Source organism: Mobula birostris, chromosome 9 (assembly GCF_030028105.1).
Source record: "Mobula birostris isolate sMobBir1 chromosome 9, sMobBir1.hap1, whole genome shotgun sequence".
Classification (NCBI taxonomy): domain Eukaryota; kingdom Metazoa; phylum Chordata; class Chondrichthyes; order Myliobatiformes; family Myliobatidae; genus Mobula; species Mobula birostris.
In genome coordinates, this window is record NC_092378.1 from 60,376,842 (window position 1) to 60,389,582 (window position 12,741).

Consider the following 12,741-nt stretch of genomic DNA (forward strand, 5'->3'; position numbering starts at 1 on the left):
GAGGATTGGGGTTAGCTAATGTTGTTCCGTTGTTTAAGAAAAGCCCTAAGAATAAACCAGGAAATTATGGGCTGGTGAGCCTGACATCAATAGTGGAAAAGTCATTGGATGGTATTCTAAGGAACTAAATATACAAGTATTTGGATAGACAGGGACTGTTTTGGGATAGTCAACATGGTTTTCTGCATGGTAGGTCGTGTCTAACCAATCTTGTAGAGCCTTTTTTGAGGATGTTACCAGGAAAGTTGATGAAGGCAAGACAGTGGATGTTATTTTCACGGACTTTATCAAGGACCCTCATGGGAGGTTGGTCAAGAAGGTTCAGTTGCTTGGCGTTCAAATGAGGGGAGTAAATTGGATTAGCGACTGGCTTTGCAGAAGAAACCTGTGAGTGGTTGTAGATGGTCGCCTCTCTGACTGGAGGCCTGTGACTAGTGGTGTACCCCATGGATCGCTGCTGGGTCCATTGTTGTTTGTCATTTATATCAACAACTTGGGTGACAATGTGGGAAACTGTATCAGCAAGTTGCGGATGGCACCAAACTTGGGGTGTAGTTGATGACAGGAAGACTATCAAAGCTTGTAGTGGGGTGGGGATCAGCTGGAAAAATGGGCTGAAAAAAGGCAGATGGAATTTAATGCAGCCGAGTGTGAGGTGTTGCACTTTGGGAGGACAAACTAGGGTAGGTCTTACACAGTGAGTGGTAGGGCACTGAGGAATGCAGTAGAAAGGAGGGATCTGGGAATACAGATCCATAATCCCTTGAAAGTGGTGTTACAGGTAGATAGGGTCATAAAGGGAGCTTCTGACACATTGACCTTCATAAATCAATGTATTGAATACAGGAGATGGGACTTTACGTTGAAATTGTATAAGACTTTAGTGAAGCCTCATTTGGAGTATAATGTGTAGTTTTGGTCATCTACTTACAAAAAAGATGTAAATAAAATTGCAAGAGTGCAGAGAAAACTTACAAAGATGTTTCCAGTACTTGAGGACCTGAGTTATTGGGTAGGATTTTATTCCCTAGAACATAGAAGTTTGAGGGAGATTTGATAGAGTTGTACAAATTTATGAAGGGTATGGACAAGTATGTTGCTCAAGGTTGTTATAGCTGGGGGTGGTAGTGAGGATAAGCTTCCACTACCTATTCAGTGCTCCCAATGGCGTGCACCTCAAATAGCCTCTGTCAACTACATCCAACTCCTGGCCTCCACGTGTGGTTTATGAAACCTAGTGGAACTGTTTCTACTGACAGGAGAAGGAGCAAAGGTGGGTTACTGGTGCTTTAAAACCAGTCACTTCAGGCAGATGGGGTTCAGGAGACGTGGTTGGCAGCTCACACAGGAGAAGGAAGGCTCTGATCTCAAACCTCTGCTGCCTTGCGGCTCTACCCACTCATGGAGGAGGCTTCAGGAGAAAACCTTGAAGAAAAATCCAGAGCTGGAGTCCCTAAGGCAGTCCTACATTGAGTTCAGTCCTGACTAGCCATACTGCAGTTCCAAAACTGTTTCTGCCGTTCCTTAGGATTCATCAGCCGTGTGTGGAGAAGGGGAGCGTGCTACATGGACAACAGCTTGTTCTCCATATCATATTGCCCTGGCTTGTGTGTCTCCATATCATACCGCCCTGGCCTGATTCCCTTAACATGGTCTGGAACATACTCGGAGACAGATTCCTAAACAGTCTTGAGTCTAGAATTCCACAGAGCCACTGCACTCTGGGTTGACCCTGACCAATGGAGGGCCTCAAATGGATAGGTTAAATGCAAGAAGGCTTTACCCACCGAGGCCGGGTAAGAGTACAACTAGAGGTTGTGGGTTAAGAGTGAAAGGTAAAACGTTTAAGGGGAACATGAGGGAGAATATCTTCACACAGAGGGTGGTGAGACTGTGGAACGAGCTGCCAGCACAATTGGTGGATGTGAGGTCGATTTCAACACTTCAGGGAAATTTGGATAGGTATGTGGATGGGAGGGGTATGGATTACCATGGTTGGGGTGCTGCAGGTCCGTGGGACTAAGCAGATTAATGGTTTGGCACAGACTAGATGGCTTCTGTGCGTAGTGTCCTTTGACAAATGTTATGAAGAGAAAGCAGGAGTATAGGGTTGAGATGGATAATAAATCAATCATGATGGAATGGTGGACCAGACGATTGCCAAATGTCCTAATTCTGTTCCTATGCCTTGTGGTTCACCTGAAGCATCGGCCATGGCACTGATTTCCTACCTCAGTTTGTTTAAGCGTCACACAGAATAAGACTGTCTATTCATCTCATTGTTGTGTGTGGGATCTTACTATGTAGAACTGGACAGAGTCCAGGTCGGTTGGTTCTTATACTAATTGGAAGGTTGCATGATTGAGCCTCTTTATTAGGTACACCTGCACACCTGCTTGTTAATGCAAATATCTAGTCAGCCAGTCATGTGGCAGCAACTCAATGCATAAAAGCATGCCGACATGGTCAAGCGATTCAGTTATTGTTTAGGCCAAACATTCGGATGGGGAAGAAATGCGGTCTAAGTGACTTTGACCGCGGAATGATTGTTGGTGCCAGATGGAGTGGTTTGAGTATGTCAGAAACTGCTGATCACCTGGGATTTTCATGCACAATGGTCTTTAGAGTTTACAAAGATGGCATGACAAACAAAATAACATCCCATGAGTGGCAGTTCTGTGGGCAAAAGTGCCTTGTTAATGAGAGAGGTCAGGGGAGAATGGCCAGGCTAGTTCAAGCTGACAGGAAGGCAACAGTAACTCAAATATCCGCGCTTTACAACAATGGTGTGCAGAAGAGCATCTCTGAATGCACAACGTGTCGAACCTTGAAGTGGATGGACTACAGCAGCTGAAGACCATGTACGTACACTCAGTGGTCACTGTATAAGGTGGCCTCTGTACCTACTAAAGTGTCCACTAAGTGTATGTTCCAATCCCAGTGCTGTACTGTAGCTGGGAGCTTTAGCGTCAAATAAACGGGTTGCGGACTGCATCCAACCTGATTAAAGTCCACAGGTTATGATACTGTACATACCAGCTGGTATCAATCAGAAAAAATACAGCAAGGCTGTGAACAGTGAATCTGGTCCACCACAGGGAAGGCAATATGGTGTTCTTACAAAATCCAGCAATTTCAGACCCACCAATGTGATTGGTATATTATTGCCCCCTGGGGACAAATTGGTTCAGTTAAGCCCTGGTCTTGTCAATAAAGCCCACACATATATGAAGGAATTAGATATACAGCTGCAATGACAATAAGACAAAGAAATTTGTCGTGCGTGAAGCAATTTGGGAAAAAAAACAGTATAATTGGATCACCTCATTTGCAGATGACACCAAAATTGTGGGTGTAGTGGACAGAGACGAAGACCATCAAAGCTTGAGGTGGGATGTGGACCAGCTGGAAAAATGGGCTGTAAAATGATAAATGGAACTGAAAACAGGGAAGTGTTGCACTTTGGGAGGACACACCAGGGTAGGGCTTACATAGTGAGCGGTCGGGTACAGGAGAGGGATCTGAGAAGAGAGATGCATAAATCCTTAAAAACGGCATCACAGGTAGATAGGGTCATAAAGAAAGCTTTTGGCACATCGGCCTTCATAAATTAAGTATTGAGTACAGGAGATGGGATGTTATGTTGATGTTTCATAGGACATTGCTGAGGCCTAATTTGGAGCATTGTGTGTAGTTCTGGTTATCTACCTGCAGGAAAGATGTAAATGGGTTTGAAAGAGTGCAGAGAGAATTTACAAGGAACAATGTTGCTGGGACTTGAGGACCTGGGTTACAGGGAGAGGTTGAACAGGTTAGGACTTTATTACCTGGAGTGTAGGAGAATGAGGGGAGATTTGATAGAGGTATACAAAATTATGAGGGTACAGACAGAGTAAATGCAAGCAGGCTTTTTCCACGGAGCTTGGGTGAGACTAGAAGTAAGGCCATAAGTTAAGGGTGAAATGTTTAAGGGGAACGTGAGGGGAAACTTGTTCACACGAGGGTGGTGAGAGTGTGGAACAAGCTTCCTCCAGAAGTGATGGATGCAGGTTCATTTTCAACACTGACACAGATTTGGATAGGTACATGGATGGGAGGGATATGGAGGGTTATGGCCCGGGTGCAGGGCGTAGTTTGGCATGGACTAGATGGATCAATGGACTTGTTTCTGTGCTATGCTGTTCTATGCCTCTAAGACTCTGAGATTGCGAGGGTTGTAGACAGGGTGTAAGTTTAAATTTTTCTCTGGGAGGGGCTGCTGAAAACAAGAGGACATAGTTTAAGAGATTTAAAAGCGACACTAGGGGCAACCTCTTCATGCAAAGTGTGATGTGGGTTTGGAATATGCAGCCAGAAATAGTGATAGAGGTAGGCACATTAGCAATATTTAAATGCTGCCTAGGTAAGTATCTGGATAGGAGAGGTGTTGAGGGCAATGGGTCAAATAGAACATAGAAATCTACAGCACATTACAGGCCCTTCGGCCCACAATGTTGTGCCGACCATGTAACCTACTCTAGAAACTGCCTAGAATTTCCCTACCTTCCATTTTTCTCAGCTCCATGTACCTATCCAAGAGTCTCTTAAAATACCCTATCGTATCCGCCTCCATCACTGTCGCTGGCAGTGCATTCCACGCACCCAGCACTCTCTGTGTGAAATCTTACTTCTGACATCCCCCTTGTACCTACTTCCAAGCACCTTAAAAATATGCCCCCTTGTGTTAGCCATTTCAGCCCTGGGGAAAAGCCTCACACTATCCACACAAGCAATGCCTCTCATCATCTTATACACCGCTATCAGGTCACCTCTCATCCTCCGTCACTCTAAGGAGAAAAGGCCAGGTTCACTCAACCTATTCACATAAGATACACTCTCCAATCCAGGCAACATCCTTGTAAATCTCCTCTGCACTATCTCTATAGTATCCACATCCTTCCTGCAGTGAGGTGACCAGAACTGAACACAGTATTTCAAGTGAGGTCTAACTAAGGTCTTATACAGCTATATCATTACCTCATGGCTCTTGAACTCAATCCTACGGATGATGAATGCCAACACACCATACGCCTTCTTAACATCACTGTCAACTTGTGTAGCAGTTTTGAGTGTCCTATGGACACAGACCCTAAGATCTCTCTGATTCACCACACTGCTAAGAGTCTTACCATTAATATTATATTCTGTCTTCAAATTTGACCTACCAAAATGAACCACATCACACTTATCTGTTGAAGAAATGCAGGAAGATGGGACTAGCTCACTGGGTAAGCACGGTTGGCATGGATGAGTTGGGCCGAAGGGCCTTTCCTTGCTGTATGATCAGATGTCTAAGTGTCTTAGAGCAGTGTTTTCAAAATGGAACTTCAATCCCAGCTGAGCTGGCTTAGCCGGCAGTTAGAGAGGCCCTCCCAATCAGACCCTTCCTCACACCTGGACCACCACTCTGATGGCGTGCTGCATGGATAACCGTACTGGGGATGAGATGGTTGGTCACCTCTTTGTGGACTGTGTGTTTGCAAAGAGGGTTTGGAGAAAGATGCAAGGGCCTGTGTTATAGCTGTATCCCGAGGTCTCTCTGATCCAGGCGTGCGCGCGCACGCACACACACACACACACACACACACACACACACACACACACACGCACACACACGCACATACACACACGCGCGCACACACACACACACACACACACACACACACACCCCTTTGGACTGTCTGAAACATCGAGATGTCTGTCGAGGGATGCTGCTGACTGTCACATTCCAGGCTGCAGGAATACAGTATGTGCCGGGAGCTGTACCGATGCTGGGTGCAGCCACCGCAAAGGCCCGGTGGGGGAGGACCATGGTGTGGCGTTCTTCCTCTACTGGACAGGGAGGTGCCAGGTTGGATGAGGAAGCCCTTCAATTATTGTAGCAGTGTATCACCCCAGGAGGCCATGAACAACAACAGTGCTATTGGCTTTATCGAATGTAATACAACAGAACTTAATGCATTGACTATGAATGTAAAGTTTAATTTTGTAATTTTTTTATGAATATAGATTATATTATAAACTACTATGATTAAGGTGCTATGACAAAGTTATTACTTACCAGTTCATCAATGCGTTTTATATCATCAGTCACTGGGTTCCCTGTCTTGCATATAGGTCCTCCAAATATATTGGGCAGAAATAACTGCAGGCAAATCACGCTGTTTATCAAGGTCTGTGAAAGAGAAGGGTAATAAGTCAGAAACTCAGCGAAACATCAGCTGCCTTTGTTACACTTTCAGATAATGTTCTCAGCCTAAAATGTCGACCATTTATTCCCCTCTGTGGATGCTACCTGACTTGCTGGGTTCCTCCAGCGTTTTGTCCATTTTGCTCAAGAATTCCAGCGCCTCTCGTGTTTAACATTTTCAGATTTTGTCTGTCAAGTGCATTCTTTAATTTTTTTTAAAAAAGCAAGATCTGAAAACAGATAAAAACTTAAGAATTGTGGGGAGGAGACCTTTCGGGACCTTGTGGATGATCAAGTGTGATCTGTTACCTTCACATTGCGTTCCTGCACAGTCCACGTGTTCCTTGTCAGCAACTCACTTTCAAAGCCTCTACGGCTTATGCTCTCTGTGTTTTTTATTTGTACAATTTGTCTTCATTTGTACATTGGTGATTGTTTGTCTTTCTTTGTGCATAGTTTTCATAAATTCTACTGTATTTCTTTATTTTTCTGCTGGAACTGACTGCACGAAAATGAATCTCACTGTAGTATTTGGTGATATATATATATATATATATATAAACTTTGGTAATAAAGTTACTCTGGGCGAAGCTTTTCTTTTCTTTTACCTGAATGACCAGCCCCCAGTTTAAGATAGTGACTGCTGCCTTGCGATATCAGCTCTGCATCTGCCCTCTCATGCCCTGTAAGAATTTTACATGTGAGACCAATTCTCATTCCGCTAAGGTCAAAGACAGTAAAGATCCAATCTGCGTCACCACTCTTCATAGACAAACCAGCCATTCTGGGAATTAATCTGCTGAAAGTTCAGTGCACAGTCATATCTCTCTTCAGTTGCAGACCTACTACTCCAACTACTCCAACTATGTCTCACTAGGACCCTTTATAACTTCAGTACGAAACTATAAATCCTCAGTTGGGTGAGACGAGAACTAGAGGTCACAGATTTAGGGTGAAAGGTGAAATATTCAAGGGGAACTTGAGGGGGATCTTCTGCACTCGGGATGGGGCGAGTATGGAATGAGGTGGTTGATGCAGGCTCAGTTGTGAGATTTAAGAGAATTTTGTTTAGGTACATGGATGAGAGGGTTTGGAGGGCTGGATGCGGGTAGATAGGACTATGTAGAAGATTGGGTTAGCATGGACCGTTTGGGCTGAAGGGTCTGTATCTGTGCTGTGCCTCTGACGCCATGACTAAATCCCTATTACAAGGAGACCTGGGTTCAAAAGTAAAGGCCATTGCTCTATTTGTCATCCTGATTGCTTGCCACACCTGCGTGTTAACTTTGAGAGACTTATTTACCACGAAACCCTGAACACCGGCAGCTTTTACTCTCTTGCCATTGAAGAAAGACCCTGATTTCTAACTCCTCCCACCAGAGTGGATGACCTCAGATAATTCCATATCTGTGTGAAGTCTCCTCTATCCCCCAAATCCTCACATTCCACTCAGCTTTGCACCTCAACACATCAGGCCACATGGAAAAGGAAACAGAATCCATGTTACTGGTGGAAGTCCTTCCATCAGATGATGCACTAACATCAAGGTGCAGGGTGCTGGCACGTTGGGACCAAACTTCTATATAGATGCACAGTGGAGAGTATCCTAACTGTCCCATGGCTTGGTATGGAAACACCAAAGCCTAGGAACAGAAAGTGGAGGATACTGACTAGTCCATCACAGGCAAAGCCCTCCCCACCACTGAGCACAGTTACATGGAGCAGTGCCAAAAGAAAGCAGCAGCCATCATCAAAGACAACCCTCCCCCCCCCCCCCCACTATCCAGAACATGCTCACTTCTCATTACTGCCATCGGGCAGGAATTACAGAGTCTTAGGTCTCACATCACTAGGGGGTCAGGAACATCTATTATCCTACAACTATCAGCTCCTGAACTAGAGTGGGTAACATCACTCGCCACAATGCTGAACTGGTTCTACAACCTACAGACTCACTTTGAAGAACTCTAGAAAACTCATGTTTTCGGTATTTGTAATTATCATTTTTTACATTTATCTTCTTTTGCACATTAGCTGTTGATCACTCTTTGTTTATTAAAGTTTTTTATAAATTCTATTGAATTTCTTTATTTTCTTCTAAACGCCTGCAGGAAAGTGAATCTCGAGGGCATATAGTATCATACATGTACAGGTATTTGATAATAAATTTACTTAAACCTTAAACTTTGACCCAGCATCAGGACTGAGAGTGGAGAAGGGGAATGGCCCGTATTAAGAGAAAAGGGCGAGCAGTGAGACCAAGATCGGTTCTCCACTGCCAGTCCTGATGCAGGGTTGCAACACAAAAAGTCGAGTCCCTTTCCCCCTCCCCACAGATGCTGCTCGACCCACTGAGTTCCTCCAGCATAGGGATTCCCGACCTTTGTAATGCCATGGACAGGTCAATGAAGTTTGGGAAAGCCCTGCTTTATCAGATCATGTGTTGCTCCATTGAAAAAGCATTTGCACTTCAGTTAAGACCAATTCAGTCTTCACCCAATTTCTTTATTGTTAAGTAGCAGAATTCATAAGGGATGTGCTTCTGACTGAAGTAGTGATTAGACCAAGTACTGGTTTACTAAGGCATCTACTGGTTGAGAAGTTCATTCACAAGGCAGCACAATTAAACTGTTTACTTGAACTGATAAAACTGAAAGTACGTGCCAACATTAGACTTGCGAGCAGGCACGCTGCATAGTTCTGCTGTCTAACAGGGCCGCAGCCCTCTAGATAGTGGCATGAATCATTAAAGTCCCTCATCACCCAGGGCACGCCCTGTTCCTGTTACTCCCATCGGGGAGGAGGTAGAGCAGCCTAAGGATCAGAATCAGGTTCATTTTCACTGAGATATGTTGAGAACTGTGTTGCTATACGGCAGCAGCACAGTGCAATGATTTAAAAATACTATAAATTGCTGTGTACATACATCTCCTGATGCCTCTGGACACATCTTCAGTGATGTTCCTGGAATCATCGGGTGTTTCTGGTCTTTCAACGTCATACACCCTCCTCCAGGTGACCCAGCCGGGGCTGATCAGACCCCAGCTTGTGTCCAGGTGGCTAGCTACTTATGACTCCATGGCTCCCCTCTTTTGAGCCACAGCCATCTTGAGGCCCTCTCTGCCGCATCGGTGGTACTGCGGATGGCTCTCCTCTTCCTCTCTACCTCGATGCCCAAATTGCTGAAGGCTCTAGCTAAAGAATGGGCTGCAAATCCCCTACAACCAACCTCCACTGGGAGACACCTCGCTCTCCATCCAGCCTACTGACAGTTGTTGACCAGTCCTGCGTACTTGGAGAGCTTCCTTTCAAAGGCCTCTTCCAAGCTATCTTCCCATGGGACTGTCAGCTCCAGCAGCACCACTTGCTTAGTAGACTCAGACACAAGGACAATGTCTGGTCACAGGGTGGTGGCTGCGATATGGTTGGGGAACTTCAGCTGCCGTTTGATGTCCATCAACAGCTGCCAGTCCCTTGCAGAGGTAAGGATGCCTGCAGATGTTCTTTTGGCAGGTGTTGGCTGCTCCCCAGCTCTGACAAAGGCAATGGTCTGCTTGGACCGCTTCCCCCACTCAACTCCTGCGCTGATGGCTTCAGTGATGGTGTTCAGGACCTGAGTTAGGACACACTATTTAGGAGTTTCTTCCCTCTGACATCAGATTTCTGAATGGTCCATGAACTCACTGAACACTCCCTCACTATTTTTGCTCTCTTTGGTCACTATTTACTTATGTTCAATATTTTTTATTTCGGGATACAGCACGGTACCGTCCCTCTGGCCCAATGAGCCATTCCACCCAGCAGCCCACTGATTCAACCCTGGCCGAATCACAGGACAATTTACAATGACCAATTAACTTAGTAACCGGTACATCTTTGGACTGTGGGAGGAAACCAGGGCACCCGGAGGAAACCCAAACGCTCACAGGAAGGAGGTAGAAACTTTCTTACAGAGGATGGCGGAATTGAGCTCTGAACTCTGACGCCCCGAGCTATAATAGTATCACAGCAACCTCTATGCTGCTGTGGCACCCAAAATATAATGCAACTTATGCTAATTTTTAAGTGCATTGCTGCAAAACAAAAAAAAAAGTCACAACATATGTTAATGATAGAAACATCCTCTCCATAGATGCTGCCTGGCCTGCTGAGTTCCTCCAGCGTTTTGTGTGTGTTGCTCTGGATTTCCAGCATCTGCAAGATTTTCTCATGTTAGTGATAATAAACCAGATTCTGATTCTGATCTGCGTCAGATCAGATCCTCGAACAGATATTCCTGTCACTCTCTGACCACCTATGGCCCAACCACTACCTCTTGATGGCGATCGACAAGCCTCCAGCTTTCAGTGACCTCTACTGGCATACCATCAGTCCTTTCCCCCCCTCGGGCAGGGTGAGACGAGAACTCCTGGTCATAGGTTCAAGGTGAAAGGTGATATATTTAAGGGCAACCTGAGTGGGAACTCCTTCACTCAGAGGGTGGTGCAAGTGGTACAAGCTGCCAGTGAAAGTGGTTAATGTGGGTTCAAGTGCAACATTTAAGAGAAGTTTGGATATATACCTGGGTGGGAAAGTAATGAACAGGTCCAGGTGTGGATCAATGGGACAAACTACAGTTCAGTACAAACTAGATGGGCCAAAGGGCCCATTTCTGTGCTGCAGTCATCTATGAGTTTAGGAACAGCTTCTTCCCCTCCACCACCAGATTTCTAAATGGACAATGAACCAACTCATGAAAACTATCCCACTATTTTTGCTCTCTTTTTGTACTGCTTGTGTAATTTAATTTTTAAAACATAATTTCTTATTTTAAGTTATTGCATTTTTGGTGTATCACACAGTACTGCTGCTGCAAAACAAGAAATTTCATCACATAAGTAGGTGATATTAAACCTGATTCGGATTGTATAGCCCCACAGGGTGCACCACAAGACTGAGAAACATTAACATTTAAATCCTCACCTGCCCCCATCTCACATAAAGCTTATTTTTGAACCTACCCACAGCTCACGCACAAAGGCTGCCATCACTCAGCTCCAGCAGTTGTTGAGAAGAATTCATTTAATTTAATTAATGTTAATTAGCTGCCTTTGATCTATTATCAGTCATCGAATAACATGATCTGAGCAAAATATTACATCAGTCTTATCTATTCATATCATGATTTGTTTAAGCCATTAGTTCAACATCAATTGAAAACACTCAAAATACAGCAGTGTTTGCACTGGGCAATAGAAATAGAGGACTATGGATATTAGATAAAGAGCACAATATTAGGTGGCACCGAGAGGGACTTTGAATATCTTGTTGCATGCAAATTTGGTGTCTATTATGGAGAGAAGTATATAGAACAAAGAGTTGTGTGCTTTTGTATATTGAGAGATTAGTTTTATTTCTCACATGTAGTTTGAAATATCGAAACATATATGACATTTGCATCAATGACTAACAGACTGAGGATGCACTTGGTGCAGCCTGCAAGAGTTGCCATGCTTCCAGTACCAACAGAGCATGCCCACAAACTTACAAACCCATTTGGAATATGGGAGGAAACTGGAGCCCCCGGAGGAAATCCACTCAGTCACAGACAGGGCACAGAAGCTGCTTACAGGTGGCGGTGGGGATTGAATCCCGAACATTAATCGCCGGCTCTGTAATCGTGCTATACTAACCATTGTGCTACGTTGCCGCCCACGGACCTGGGATCAGGACTCATTCACTGAGGGATGTCTGAGTGGCTCAATGGTGCAGATGGTGGAGCTGCTGCCTCACAGTGCCGAAGGCACAGGTTCAATCCCGGTCTCAGGAGCTGTCCGTGTGGAGTTCGCAGCTTCTCCCTTTCACTGTGCGGGTTTCCTCCGCGTAGGCTGGTCTCTTCCCATATCGCGAAGACGTACAGTTTGATAGCAAAATTATCCACTGAAACCTGTGCTTAAAAGTGGTGTGGGGTGGAGCCTGTGTGTGTGGGGAGGGGTGCATGAATGAGTGGCGGGAAAACGGTGAGCACAAAATAAGTTAGGATAGGATGGTTGTACGTGGGTGGTTGGTGGTCAGCATGGACTTAGTGGGCCAAAGGGCTTGTCTTTGGGCCATGTGTCTATGGGAAAACCATGCTGGGATAAATGGTCGGGAGGCTGTGACTAGTGACTAGAAGACTGGTATTCATTCATTATTGTCATTTGTACAGAGATAAAATGAAAAGTTTGTCTTTCACACTGTTCACACAGATCAGGTAATTACACAGAGCAATGAGGCAGAACAAAGTAAAACATACATTAAACAGTATGCAAGATCACAGTCAATTGAATAGATCAAAGCTCCAAAGTCATATCTGGTTCTGAACACGCTCTGCTACTGTCAGGGAGAAAGGAACCGAGGTCTGTCGTCACACCCCACCAGGTTTCATATAACCATCGGATTCTTAAAACTGATATGCACAATTGCAATGCACGCACAGCACCGGAACACCACACAGCATCTCTTGCACTCCCATGGATTTGACTGATAGTGTG

At 45.0% G+C, this 12,741-nt stretch overlaps 1 protein-coding gene across 4 annotated transcripts in view; it reads right to left on the reverse strand.

Moving 5' to 3' along the window:
* The window catches only part of kitlga (kit ligand a), a 148,849-nt gene that overhangs the window by 97,080 nt on the left and 39,028 nt on the right, over window positions 1-12,741 (reverse strand). For all 4 annotated transcript variants that reach the window (XM_072268154.1, XM_072268152.1, XM_072268151.1 and 1 more), the window contains exon 2: window positions 6,101-6,214. In XM_072268154.1, coding sequence (XP_072124255.1) covers window positions 6,101-6,214 — 114 coding nt within the window. The remainder of the gene's footprint in view (window positions 1-6,100; window positions 6,215-12,741) is intronic.